The 13,844-nt window shown below is 37.3% G+C and overlaps 1 protein-coding gene across 1 annotated transcript in view; it reads left to right on the top strand.

Moving 5' to 3' along the window:
- tusc3 (tumor suppressor candidate 3) overlaps positions 1-13,844 on the top strand; it is a 550,580-nt gene that overhangs the window by 280,736 nt on the left and 256,000 nt on the right. Inside the window, exon 3 of the mRNA XM_028802245.2 lies at positions 11,339-11,456. Coding sequence (XP_028658078.1) covers positions 11,339-11,456 — 118 coding nt within the window. The remainder of the gene's footprint in view (positions 1-11,338; positions 11,457-13,844) is intronic.

The following is a 13,844-nucleotide window of genomic DNA, read 5'->3' as shown; positions in this document are numbered from 1 at the left end:
AAACAGAATTTTGATCAATATTAAGCATTTTTCGCTTATTTAAAGGCTTTTCATGATATTTATTTCAGAATTATTGAGTTTGGTTAAAATGTTTACATAGTGTTAATATTTTGAAAAGAATGAATTTCAAAAAATAGATTCTTAAACTTTTATTTATTGATTGGTTGATTTGAAGAAAATAGCATTACTTACAATCAAGTCAAACTTAACAAAACAGAATTCAACCTCCAACCAAGGGAAAGAGAGGAGAGCCAACAAGAAGAACAAAAGTTTATAAAAGAAATGGAGACTATCCTTTTCGCCGATATACAGGTGCTGGTCATAAAATTAGAATATCATGACAAAGTTGATTTATTTCAGTAATTCCATTCAAAAAGTGAAACTTGTATATTAGATTCATTCATTACACACAGACTGATGTATTTCAAATGTTTATTTCTTTTAATGTTGATGATTATAACTGACAACTAATGAAAGTTCCAAATTCAGTATCTCAGAAAATTAGAATATCAATTAAGACCAATGCAAAAAAAGGATTTTTAGAAATGTTGGCCAACTGAAAGGTATGAACATGAAAAGTATGAGCATGTACAGCACTCAATATTTAGCTGGGGCTCCTTTGACCTGGATTACTGCAGCAATGCGTCGTGGCATGGAGTCGATCAGTCTGTGGCACTGCTCAGGTGTTATGAGAGCCCATGTTGCTCTGATAGTGGCCTTCAGCTCTTCTGAATTGTTGGGTCTGGCGTATTGCATCTTCCTCTTCACAATACCCCGTAGATTTTCTATGGGGTTAAGGTCAGGCGAGTTTGCTGGCCAATCAAGAACAGGGATACCATGGTCCTTAAACCAGGTACTGGTAGCTTTGGCACTGTGTTCAGGTGCCAGGTCCTGTTGGAAAATGAAATCTGCATCTCCATAAAGTTCGTTAGCAGCAGGAAGCATGAAGTGCTCTAAAACTTCCTGGTAGACGGCTGTGTTGACCTTGCACCTCAGAAAACACAATGGACCAACACCAGCAGATGATAAGGCACCCCAAACCATCACTGACTGTGGAAACTTTACACTCGACCTCACGCAACGTGGATTCTGTGCCTCTCCTCTCTTCCTCCAGACTCTGGGACCTTGATTTCCAAAGGAAATGCAAAATTTACTTTCATCAGAGAACATAACTTTGGACCACTCAGCAGCAGTCCAAAGGCGAGATGTTTCTGACGCTGTCTCTTGTTCAAGAGTGGCTTGACACAAGGAATGCGACAGCTGAAACCCATGTCTTGCATACGTTTATGCGTGGTGGTTCTTGAAGCACTGACACCAGCTGCAGTCCCCTCTTTGTGAATCTCCCCCACATTTTTGAATGGGTTTTGTTTCACAATCCTCTCCAGGGTGCGGTTATCCCTATTGCTTGTACACTTTTTTCTACCACATCTTGTCCTTCCCTTCGCCTCTCTATTAATGTGCTTGGACACAGAGCTCTGTGAACAGCCAGCCTCTTTAGCAATGACCTTTTGTGTCTTGCCCTCCTTGTGCAAGGTGTCAATGGTCTTCTTTTGGACAACTGTCAAGTCAGCAGTCTTCCCCATGATTGTGTAGCCTACAAAACTAGACTGAGAGACCATTTAAAGGATTTTGCAGGTGTTTTGAGTTAATTAGCTGATTATGTGGCACCAGGTGTCTTCAATATTGAACCTTTTCACAATATTCTAATTTTCCAAGATACTGAATTTGGGACTTTCATTAGTTGTCAGTTATAATCATCAAAATTAAAAGAAATAAACATTTGAAATACATCAGTCTGTGTGTAATGAATGAATCTAATATACAAGTTTCACTTTTTGAATGGAATTACTGAAATAAATCAACTTTGTCATGATATTCTAATTTTATGACCAGCACCTGTATATCCCTATTCTAAAAGTTTATTGATTAGATCTTACAATATTTTAAGAAGTTTTGAACAGATCCTCTAAGTGAGAATTTAATTTTTTCCAGTTTGAAATAGTATTGAACATCAGTTACCGACTAAGAGTCTTAAGCCTTGACTACTGGTTCTTAGAAGTGCAGATTTAAATTTTTACATTCTACGGTTGGCAAATGACTGCACAGATGAGGAGGAACCTCATGTGATGATTTAACATAACCTCTAGCTAGATGGTGATTTTCTGACATTCTAATATGTTAGTTTTAATAAAGGTATGGACTCTCTTTCTTTCAGGTCAGTCTCTATTTTTTATTTTACTGTTTCATCTTAAGAGAATACTGCATATTTTGTCAGCTACTGTAAGATTCTAATTTCCCCTTGAAATTAATAAAACATTCTCTGGATATGAGTGCTAGTTTAATTGGTGACTCTAAATTGACCCAAACGCTGTGTGATTAAGCGTTGGTGTGTATGAATATAACCTTCAATTGCCTGGCACCCCATTCAAGGTTGAAACCTGCATTGTACCTGATGGTGCCTTCATTGATAGGCACTGGTTCTTGCTCTCTGTGACTCTGGAATTAGATTAAGAATGTTCAAGTAGTAGAATGGATGAATAGTTTATACTATTTGTAATTATGATTTGAGCTCTGAACTGTATGCATGGGCTTTTGTTGCTGTCTCCAGCAATGTAATTCCTGCGGCAGTTGGAGCCCTCACCCTTTTTATATCCTGCAAACAGTCATTCATGCTTGATGTAATTTTATCATACAAGTCAAGTCAAGTTGGGAAGCATGCACTGGTACAGTGCATTGCTGCACCCACTACATGACAAAACACCTTGGGATCCATGAGTAGACATGCGGTCCAGTCCTACACTCCGGAAATTACCTTCTTTCTGCTGCAGGCAGGTGTTACATGGGTGACCCCTTGACCTAGTCCAGCCACTCGGGTCTCCATCAATGAGGATCTTATGAGCTGGATCACCCTCGGGGAAATGCGCCACATGGCTGTAGTGCTGTAACTGATGCTTCCTCACAATGCAGGTAATGTGCCTCAATCGGGAATCCATGAGCAACTACTCATTCGACACAAAGTCAAGCCAACCAATACCCAAGGATTTTCCAGAGAGACACAGTACCAAAGGAGTCCAGTCTTTGTCTCAGGTCACTGGATAGCGTCCATGTCTCGCAACCATATAGCAAGACAGGAAGCGCCAGGACTCTAAAGACTTGGACCTTCGTCCTTTTGCATAGATATCGGGAGCGCCACAAACCACTTTCTAGTGACCTCATGACCCCCCATGCTCTCCCAATCCATCTACTGACTTCATAGGAAGAGTCACCAGAGACATGAATGTCATTGCCAAGGTAAGTGAATCTCTCAACAAGTTCGACACTCTCTCCACAGATAGACACATTGCTGATGGTTGTGCCCAAGAGGTCATTAAAGGTGTAGATCTTGGTTTTTATCCAGGACACTTGCAAGCCCTGACACTCAGACTCCTCATTCAGTCTCTGGAGCGCCCTGATCAGAGCCTCCATTGACTCTGCGGAGATCACAGCATCGTCAGCAAAGTCAAGATCCGTGAATCTTTCTTCACCAACAGATGCCCCACAGCCGCTGGACCCCACTACCTTGCCCGACACCTAGTCCACACAAGCATTGAACAGAGTAGGAGCAAGAACACACCCATGACAAACCCCAGAATCAACTGGGAAAAACACAGAGGTTCTGCCTCCACTCTGCACAGCACTCACAGTGCCAGTGTATAGACCAGCCATGATATCCAGCAAACTCGAACCCTCAGGATGTCCCAAAGGGCAGCTTAATCAACTGAGACGAACGCTTTACGAAAATCGACAAAGGCTGCAAAGAAACTCTGCCGATATTCATGTTTGTGCTCCATGAGAACCCTCAGTGCCAGGATGCGGTCGATGGTAGACATCTTAGGTGTAAAACCAGACTGTTCCAGTCGCTGGTAGGTGAGCCAGTGATCACAGATCCTATGGAGGACGACCCTAGCAAGGACCTTACCCTGCACCGAGAGCAGTGTTATCCCCCTGTAGTTGCTGCAACCCAGGTGATCACCCTTCCTTTTCCAGATAGGGACAACAAGTCCCATTTTCCAGTCAGTTGGGATGATGCCAGTCTCCCAAATGGAAACAAAGATTGCTAGCAATGCCAGGAGGACAGCCTTACCACCAGCCTGGAGAAGTTCACCCCGGATACCACAGATCCCTGCAGCCTTTCCTCCCCTCAGCTGGTTCACCACCTATGCAATCTCAGTGAGACTGGGTGGTTCACAGCTAATTGGAGGATCAGCCAGAAGAACCGTGGACCCAGAGATATCCAGCGTCCTAGCCAGAGGATCAGCTTTGAAGAACTGCTCAAAGTAGCCAGCCCAGCGGGTCACTACTGCAGTGTCATCTGTAAGGACCGTTCCATCAGCTGCCCTAACTGCGACTCTCCAAGGAACATATTCAGGTGTGCGAAATGCTTTGATTCCTCTGTAAGCAGGACGTGGGTCTCTAGACCACAGATTGTGTGTCACTTGCTTACAGATTCCTCTAACAAACGCCTCTTTATCTGCCCTCAGAGCCCTCGCAGCCGTCCTTCTCGGTTCCTGGTACAGACCAGAGTTGCCATTGAGCCGTGCGCTGCGACTCCTCTTGATGATACCCTGTGAAATGAAACACCTCCTTCTGGGAACAACGGTTTATCATACAAATTTAAAAAGAAATTACTCATTAATTGTTCTGATTGGGACAGTGGACACTGCAAGCAGTAAAAGAAAGTCTTAAAAGTGGAGAGTATTTATAAGAGAAGAGACAATGAATAAGAGTGGCACAGTCAAATAAGCTTAAGAACTTATCAAATACGTTCATTTTTCAAGCCAAGACAGTTTTCGAGTATTGATCTTCCGTATTTCCGATGTATACTTATGACAAGAAAAAGCATCTGGAAATACTCATTTTATCTCATATTCCTAGAACTATTTTTCTTGTGGTAAGAATATGTTTTTTATTCGTTTCTGCAAGTTCTCACATTAATACAGAAGAAAATGAAAATAAAACCAACCACATGACAAGAAAAGTTTACTGTGATTTGATCTATTATGAGGAAACAATCCCTTGGAGAGTGTGAAAGGATGTGGTGCAGAAAGACTGTGTGCTGAGCTGTTGAGCATGCTGGTCTTCTTTTAAAATGGCTCAGTCTCATAGTATTGGTGTTTTGTTTTTGTTTTTTTTGTTCAAAAATGACACGTGTAATCTATTTTGCAATGTGTGTGTAAATGCGAGACATGGATCAATACTTGACACTGTCTTGGGTTAGAAAAAAGAGCAGCTTCCTTTAAAGTTCATATGCAGTTATTTCATGCAGTTTATAAAAAACCTTTCTTTTAAATTTGAAAAGTAGAAATTTGTTGATGATTCAACCCAACTCAATACCAGTGTATTTTGATATGCAGTCTGTAATGCTTTTAAGTTTGATTACCCAAGAAAGTAATAATGAATTGTCCATCCATTCAGTCACAAGTGCCCTGATCAAATTCAAGGTCTCATTAATAATAATAATAATAATTCATTACATCATTAGTTCAGTGCCTATCCCTGCATCATATGTCACAAGGATGAACAGAGTGCTAGTTCACTGCAAGGATCACTCAAAAACACAAAAATTCATACTTATAAATAAAGGGATAAATTAAAACCACCCGATGTGTTAATGTGCATGTCTTTGTGACATGGAAGGAAACATTTCTTATTTTTGTATGCTATAGTGTCGTGCCCAGAGACTAATGGCGATAGATAAAAACAAGAACTAACCTAAACTGGTTTGCTAATAGTGCAAAGCTGATCTAACAAAATAACAAACAACATAAGCTGTAAAAATCTGTGATGCTGTGTTTGATTCTGCCAATTTTCATTGTGGTGTGTTTAAGTTTCTTAACCTATTTCAAACACCCACCCCTAATTTTTTCAAACAAAAGGGACACTTTTCAGAGAGGCAATGGCAGCTCTAAATGAATTACAATATAATCTGCCACAGTTGTTACAACAGAATATTTCCATACAATAGCAATATCCACTTTCTTCACAAACCTGTGCCTTGTGAAAACGACATAAAACAAAAATCCTTGTTAAAAGAAATATTTTTTCAGAAGACTTGTGGAGGCTCTGAAACTGGAGAGAATAAATTCTCTGGTTTGATGAGAAGAAAATCGTATTTTTGTCCTCATTACTAAGATGTATGCTTTGTGCTAGTTTAACACAGCATATCATCCTGTGAGTGGCATTCCTGCTGTGAAGCCTGTTGGTGGACGTACCATGTCTCCATAATGTTTCTATGCTTCAGGGCCTGGAACAATTGTGAATATGGAAGGCAAAATTAAATTGCAATGATTAATAAGAAGCAATGAAATGATGGGAGTATTCCAGTATCACAAAGCACTATTCAAAGTAATTGACAGCACTGAAGCTGAAGTGAAAACATTTATTTCAGAGTCATAGACATGCTGCAATTGGAGAAATCAAGAATTTGTATTTTTATACTTTTTGTAATAGCTTTATAAGGTTGCTGTGTCAGAGTAAAGCTGCTGTTAGCATCTGCTGAATAAACAAAGACAACTGCTGAATACATTGTGAAGGGTTTTTCACAGTGAAGTCCCCAAAATACCAATTAAAATGGATTAACACAACTAATAGAGATGCAAATTTTTTTCCTAATAAATTCACAGAGGGACAGTACAATTTAATAACCGTTTGATTCTACAAATCAATCTCCTGAACCGATCTGTGTTATTATACTTTCAGCATGTGTTAATCGATTTCATCTTCTGATATGCTAATTTAAATTTGTGGGTTCTTTATTTAAATGAAAATTGCTTTTAAAATAAAAGAACATTAATCTCATTTAAGTTAAAAACTTTAAAAAGAGCAGAATGTTCTCTGCTAATTATTAGCACGAGGTAATGATTTTTAGGGTTTTTACAATAGACAAGAAAAAAAAGTTTATTTCAGTTTCTGGGAATCCTAGTACTTGCCAAACAAGTATGAAATATCTACTGAGGTAAAGTAGCAGAGTAGTCAATAAGAAATTAATAATTAAGCACAGTACAATAACAGTTACATCATTTGCATTTGCTTAACCTAGTGATTCTGTAACTTTAAATCCACATTGTGAGATTCTAGAAAACAGACCTCCCAAGCCTTTTATTTACATCCCCACATACATAAAAAAATAAAATTAAAAAAGTAGCCTTGTAGCTTTTTCCAGAGGAACCAGAAGAAGTGAGAAAAGGCAAAAAAATGTCACATTGAGGCACTGCATGTTGTAAGGGTACATGTAAAATGTCTTACTTAGTTAGCTAAGGAAGAGCGAAAATGCAATGCCTTACTTATGTGAAGTTTATAATGCCTATTTAAAAAGACATAACTAGCTGAAAGCAGTAAGATGAGGCAACTAAAAATTTAAATCTTTCCCAGAGAGCACTGTGACTTAAAATTGTAATGTCATGTCTGAAAACATTCTCAGTTTGATACTTAATCATATTAAAGAAAATTACTTTTACATATTTCAAAGTGATAATCTCATAGGCTTTACAAATGTAAAAAATCCTTTTCATTTATATTTATGTGCGATATCCTTAAGTAAGCAATGAAGACTTGTTTTGCCAACCCATTACACTCCTGCAACAGGGAAAGATGTTTTTTGTTTAAAAAATATCTTTCCACAAGCTAATGAAATTGGCAGAGGGCATATACAGTATGTAAATGCACACAGAAGAAACTATATCAATGACATGAAAGTATTTCTGTGTGTGCCAGGATATACTTGACACTACGTGACACATACTCTTGTGGACGCTGGTGCTATGCAAGCAGTGTACTGACTGTACTTACACACATACTTAATGTAGGATGAAGGATGAATGAAGGATTCTACCAGGTGGCAGTGGGTGAAACCATCACAGTGAGAAAACAATGTCCTGTTTTGCTGTGTTGTGAGTTGAGGGAAGAAAGAGACGTTGAAGATAAAAATTCTTTGCATTCTGATGCTGTTGTGAAGGTGCAAAAAAAAGAAGACAGCAACAGGGACACAGAAGATCGTATGTGAGACCTTTTAATGTATCATGTCATTATGAAGGGGAATACGGAACACTTGTATTGCCTATGCGAGAAATGGAAAAAGGAAAGCACCACGAATACTTTAATTTGTCAGTAGTTAAGTCTGATGATTTGCTTCACCACATTGAACCAGTCAAACGTTTAGAGTGTATAAACCCGGCCTAAAAAGGATTGTAGGTTTTATTAGGAAAGTAACATAATCAATTTTGTGTGAATTGTCACAGTTTCTAGTATTGCTTAATAATTCAGTAAAAATGTTCAGCCTTATTAAATTACGTCCTCTGAATTCTAGGATTTTTGCCACTCTTGGTTGTGAATGATGAGCAACCATGAGTCATTTCCTCCATCTTCTAAAATATTCTGGATGTTTTGTGGCTAAGTTTTGGCTTAGGCCTTTTTATACTGAGTCCTGTAGTACTTTGTTTGCAATCTGTTTAACTCATCTTTCTTTGGTGTGAATGACTAAATTGGAAAACTAGCATAAACATATAGGGTATCAGAACAATTGTGTTTAACATGCAGTGTAAGGTATGAGGATTCTTCAAAATGTTTCTGAACATTTTTCTTTCTAAGCCATTTTTCTGAGGTAACTCATCAAGACTTATAAACATTGTAACCATTGGTCTGGTTGGCGAAGTACCATTCATGTCTATTGTTGTGACTAAAATTGGAAAAGACCAAATGGACAGAAAATAGAATAAGGTCTAGGAGATAAAAAGCTGAAAGGAGAAAAAAATGAGCACAATAAAAAAAAAATATCAAGCATGGGTGTGTTACAAAAAGTCAAATGAAGTGCACAAATCCTACTTTCAGGAAATGGATATGGTAGGTTTATTAACTGAGAATTGACTAGAATATGAAATGGGTCAAAGGTCAGAAGGGTTAAAACCAAAAAGTCAAAATGCACTGCTAACAAATCCAAACTAAATTCTAAATCAAAGTCAAAGACAAACCAACATTAAGTTTAGAGGGAGAATATTCATAGTCTAAGACACCAGGGAAGTGAATTGTGCCAGCTTTAAAACTGTTGCCAGAGTAAGTCACAGGTTGCAACCTCTGAAACCTTACCCCCTAACAATGAGCCACCGCAACAGAGCAACAAAGCCAAAAAATGGAGGTGTCTGTAAAAAAACAAAATGGTGTCAGGAAAGATGCAAAAATAATATAACTACTTTAAGTACATTTTTAAACTGAAAACTAAACTGAGATTTAAAATCTGGGTATCTGATTGGTCACTGTAGCTTGGTTGTGATTGGTCTGTTTCATTGTGGTTGCTCACTCAATGTGATCAAGACAGGATGCTCTGGGCAAGGAAAGATGTAGGAGGACCATTGACCATTAAGAATCATCTTAAAAAACAGGGTGTGCAGTATTCACAAGAATACAAATGATGTTTTTACAGTGGGTAATGGGGGCCTGTCTACCATTGGTGATAGTCAAAAAGTGGACAGAAGGCGAGCAAGGCAACTGGACATGATACAGCTTGAGATGCAGGCTTTGTGGGAATACAATTGAGAGGGAAGAGCTGGGCAAGACAGGTTGAGACTCACAAGGATATTGGAGAAAGACGTATAAAAAATGCTGAGAGTACACGTAAAGCAAGAGATATCAAATATTTGAAAAATTATTTTATTACCTGCAAGTAACATAGATGCTTTACAATAAAATTATAATGGAAAATTGTCAGAAATATATTTTAAAAATTATTTTAAAGATACTGAAAGAACAATGTTTTACCTTGCTGAAATATAAACAATTGGATAACAATGTTTAAAAATAGTCAGCAGTGACATATAAATTGATGTTCTCTTCATCAATCACTAATGATAGGTGGAAAGAAGCTAGGGTCATTGTTCTCTCTGACAGGAATGGAACAATAGAGGAAATCTGTGAGAGAAGTCATAGATAAGTAGTTGATGACAAAGTGAAAGAAACATTAAATGCATAACTGGCATCATACTCAATCAAACACTTTGTTTCTGAAGGTATTCAGAAGCAAGTAGACCATTGGTATAAGTGCACTAAGAAGTTGAGGAGACTGTATTGAGAAGTAGTAAATGAAATGCTGCTCTCAAGGGCATGTATTTCAAAACTAGATTTGCAGTACAATCAAAAATCCCCGCCAGTCTGATATCTGTCAATTCAAGAGCAAGACCTACTAAAGACGTAAGCCTTTATCTCAAATAAAAACACTTCTGGATTTCTGAGCATATGCAAATTAATTTAAAAACTTGTAGTTTAACCATATTTCATACAGCAAAAATATAAAAATAATAAATATAATACCAATATAACAAACATAATACTAATCTTAAAAACAGCACACAGACATACATTCTTAGAAAGCATTGTAATTAAAATCCGTGATCCAGTCCTGCTTTTTCTTTAGCACAAGAACAAATATTGATAAGAGAACCAGTATAATCTAGTGCAGCAGAATCCTGACTCCAAGGGTCCTATTTATCAGCACCTAGCAAGGACATGAGAAATTAAACTAATCACGAACTTCTGTAATTAACAACCATCTGTAAGTCAGTGATATCGTTCCATGTACAAAGTGACTCCATGTACGTGTCAGTAAAGGTATTCTTCCCATCCTGGACTGGCTTTCTGATTTAACTTTTACACCTGTACGATAGTAATGAATTTCTTAAACCACAGGAATGAAAAAAAAGGAAAATGTCAGTGTCAGGTTAGCCTAGCCCTGTTCTGGGTACATATTATTCCAACAGATGCAGGACAAGGATTCCTACAGAATACCCTGAAAATCTAACAATGAAGTCATATGTTATTAAAAATCTATGACAATCTTTCACATACTGTAGTATCAGGTAGCCCATTGTATTCTAGTTAGCTAATACCCTACTTGCTACAGTTTAAAAGGACATCCTTCACCTGCAATGCAGAATCTCAAACAATGCATGTACAGTCCAGTTAGGTTGCTACCTTCTTGAACTTCTATTCACAATGCTACAAACCTAAAGTAATGCGTAGTGTGTTCTGTTTTTAAGTGTGACATTAATGTGTTCAGTTCTGTTTGTACAGTGTGTCTATGTTTCATGCTTTGGCAACATTTCATAGCCCTATGTAGTTAAAAGTTATGCTCTAAAAATCTAATCTTTCTTAACAGTTATCACAAAGTGCATAACGTACCTAACTCATAATTGTCTTATTTTATTTCATAGCAGAATACTATAATGTTGCTGTTCCTGCCTCAGCCTCAATTACTATCTCTACATACTGATTAACATTTTTCTTTCTTACATGCTTTTGGCCACCTGAAAAGGCAAGCTAATGAAGAATACCAGGTGCTGGCTAACTCATGGCGTTATTCATCTGCTTTTTCTAACAAACTCTTCTTCACTGTGGTGGACTATGATGAGGGGGCGGATGTGTTTCAGCAGGTAATATGGCCTGTCACTGTGCACTGATTATGCTTTTTAAAATGAAATGATTTAAACTCTGCCACTTACACATTTCAGGCAAAGTACTCCATTTTTCTTCTGCTTGTTTATAAATAAGCTACAATTATGACTTTGCAGAGAGTAAAATAAAAAGAAAAATACTTTGGCAGTTTCACACTTAATAATATAAATGGCATCTTGCTTTAACATTCTTTAACATTGCTCAGCAAGGATGAATGAAGGAAAAAAAGAGGATTTTTCATTCCATTATTTAATATATAAGGCTGTCTTAAATATACATTTTTGTATAGGTTATTTTTACAATATATGCTAGCTGAAAAATAAGAATTCTCTTCTGAATGATCTGTTCTCATCAAAATTGTTCTAATGTTCTAATTGAAATTAAACTCTCTGAAATGTAACCTGGTTCTAATATCTACATGAGAACCACTTTGATTATGATATAATAATAGGACAAAAGCTTAAGAGTTTTTCAATTTTCTATGCATCAATCTAATATGTCACAATTCATTTGAGTATTATTATTATTTATACAGCATACCTATATGCAAAGCCAAAAGGAGTCAAACATATGAAAAATAATTTTTAGTTTTTTCTTATGGTAAACAAAATACTCAAGAAATAGATCAACACACGTAGACCATACTACAGAAGTGTAAAGGGAGTACATGAAAAGAAAAATACAGTTTCACATTTAGTAGTATCAGAGGCATCTGGCTTATTTTCCAGAAATTGTTTAACAGTGCTGTGCAAACTCACAAGCTGTATTTCCTTCAGGATCCATATAAATTGCAATTCTGATTTCCTCTTGTTTGTCGCTATTTGACTTTACCTTATCTATGGTAATTTATTCATCACTATGATGCCAGTCACATAAATTACTATCATTAGGTATCTTGAAAGACTACAAAAATGGGAAAATCCATTCCTCCATTTTCAAGTACACTTAACTAAATAACAGGTTTGCTATGGCAAGAGATAACAATAATGGCATTGGTTGCAAGATTGGCATCAGTCCTGATCATGGCACATTCACCAACATACCCAAACTTAGCCATATTGCGCCACAACAGCATAAAGGCAGAACTTCAGATTTTAAGACAAAATGAAAAAGGAGTCCATGGTATGGCTGGAATTTCAGTAAAGCCGTGTACAGCAATCAGACACAGCACTGTGGTTAGGAGTTAGGCCTATTTCTTTGAATGTGTTGAAGGATCTTTTGTGTTTTATTTTTTTATTATAATATGTAAAGCATGGTGTGTCTTTCCAATGATGAGTGTCAATAAAAATTCAAATTGAATTAAATCTTATGAAGAGAGCTAGTTATGCCATAATGAGACAATGAAACCCATTGATAGCTTACCAACTAGATAGTTCAGTTCAGAGAGGTCTCAACAGACTGTATGCAAAGCAATGCACTGCAACACATGTTTATGCTGGAAATGGTGACATTATTCCATGTACTATTATGAAATCTAAGAAACTGTCATCTAAAAAAGCAAATTCTTAACTTTGACAAACAGATCAAAGTAACAGAAAAGGCTTGATCCTACAGTTTTTTCAGTCCACTCCTGATTAAATAATGCCATGAAAAGGAGTTTTTCTCAAAGTGTGTATTTAATATAAATTCAGACTTACACAATGATGTGTCTTATGAGAAATAATTTGAGGTGCAAAGATAATGAAAAGTCAACTAATACTTGATGGTGCTCTATGCCTTACTATTCATGATTTAAACCTGTCTGTGAGGATGGTTGTCTCTACCCACTTATCCACCTCCAAAGGACTATCAAACAATCTCCTTTTCTCCCCCACTCATGACCTATGCCTCATTTTTCCCAAGTATGAATCTTCAATCCAACTCTCCTTCTACTCTGCTCTGGTATGGCTATTCTTTAAACCTTCTGACTGAATGATTTATGACCTCTCCTTAAAACATAAACCTCTTTCTCAAATGCACAGATTCATTTTCTATAGACTCACAGTTATATGTCACACCTCTGTCACTACTTTCTTTTGCCTGTCCTTATAGTTATCCAAACTTTGGGGACATACAATTTAGATAGATAGATAGATAGATACTTTACAGTTCCATTACACATGCACCCAGGACTGTGGTCCACTGCCTTCTGTCAGTAGTCCCTTCTGTATTCACCAGGGTTTGACTGTTACTGTAGTTTACTGATGGAGGTACCTTCCCACCAACCCCTGATTGACCTAGCTGAGAAAGAAACCTGGGTCTCAGCCCCTGGCAGTAGAATAAAGCAAATGTGTGAACATAAGGCTAGGTAAGTTTTAATCATCAAACATAATCTAAATAGCAATTTCCGTAAATGGAAACAAATAGTCTGTGGCAATTCACGCCAT

This window comes from Erpetoichthys calabaricus, chromosome 5 (genome assembly GCF_900747795.2).
Source record: "Erpetoichthys calabaricus chromosome 5, fErpCal1.3, whole genome shotgun sequence".
In the NCBI taxonomy this organism is placed as follows: domain Eukaryota; kingdom Metazoa; phylum Chordata; class Cladistia; order Polypteriformes; family Polypteridae; genus Erpetoichthys; species Erpetoichthys calabaricus.
The sequence above is the reverse complement of the archived record's forward strand: the minus strand, read 5'-3'. Positions and strand labels throughout refer to the sequence as shown.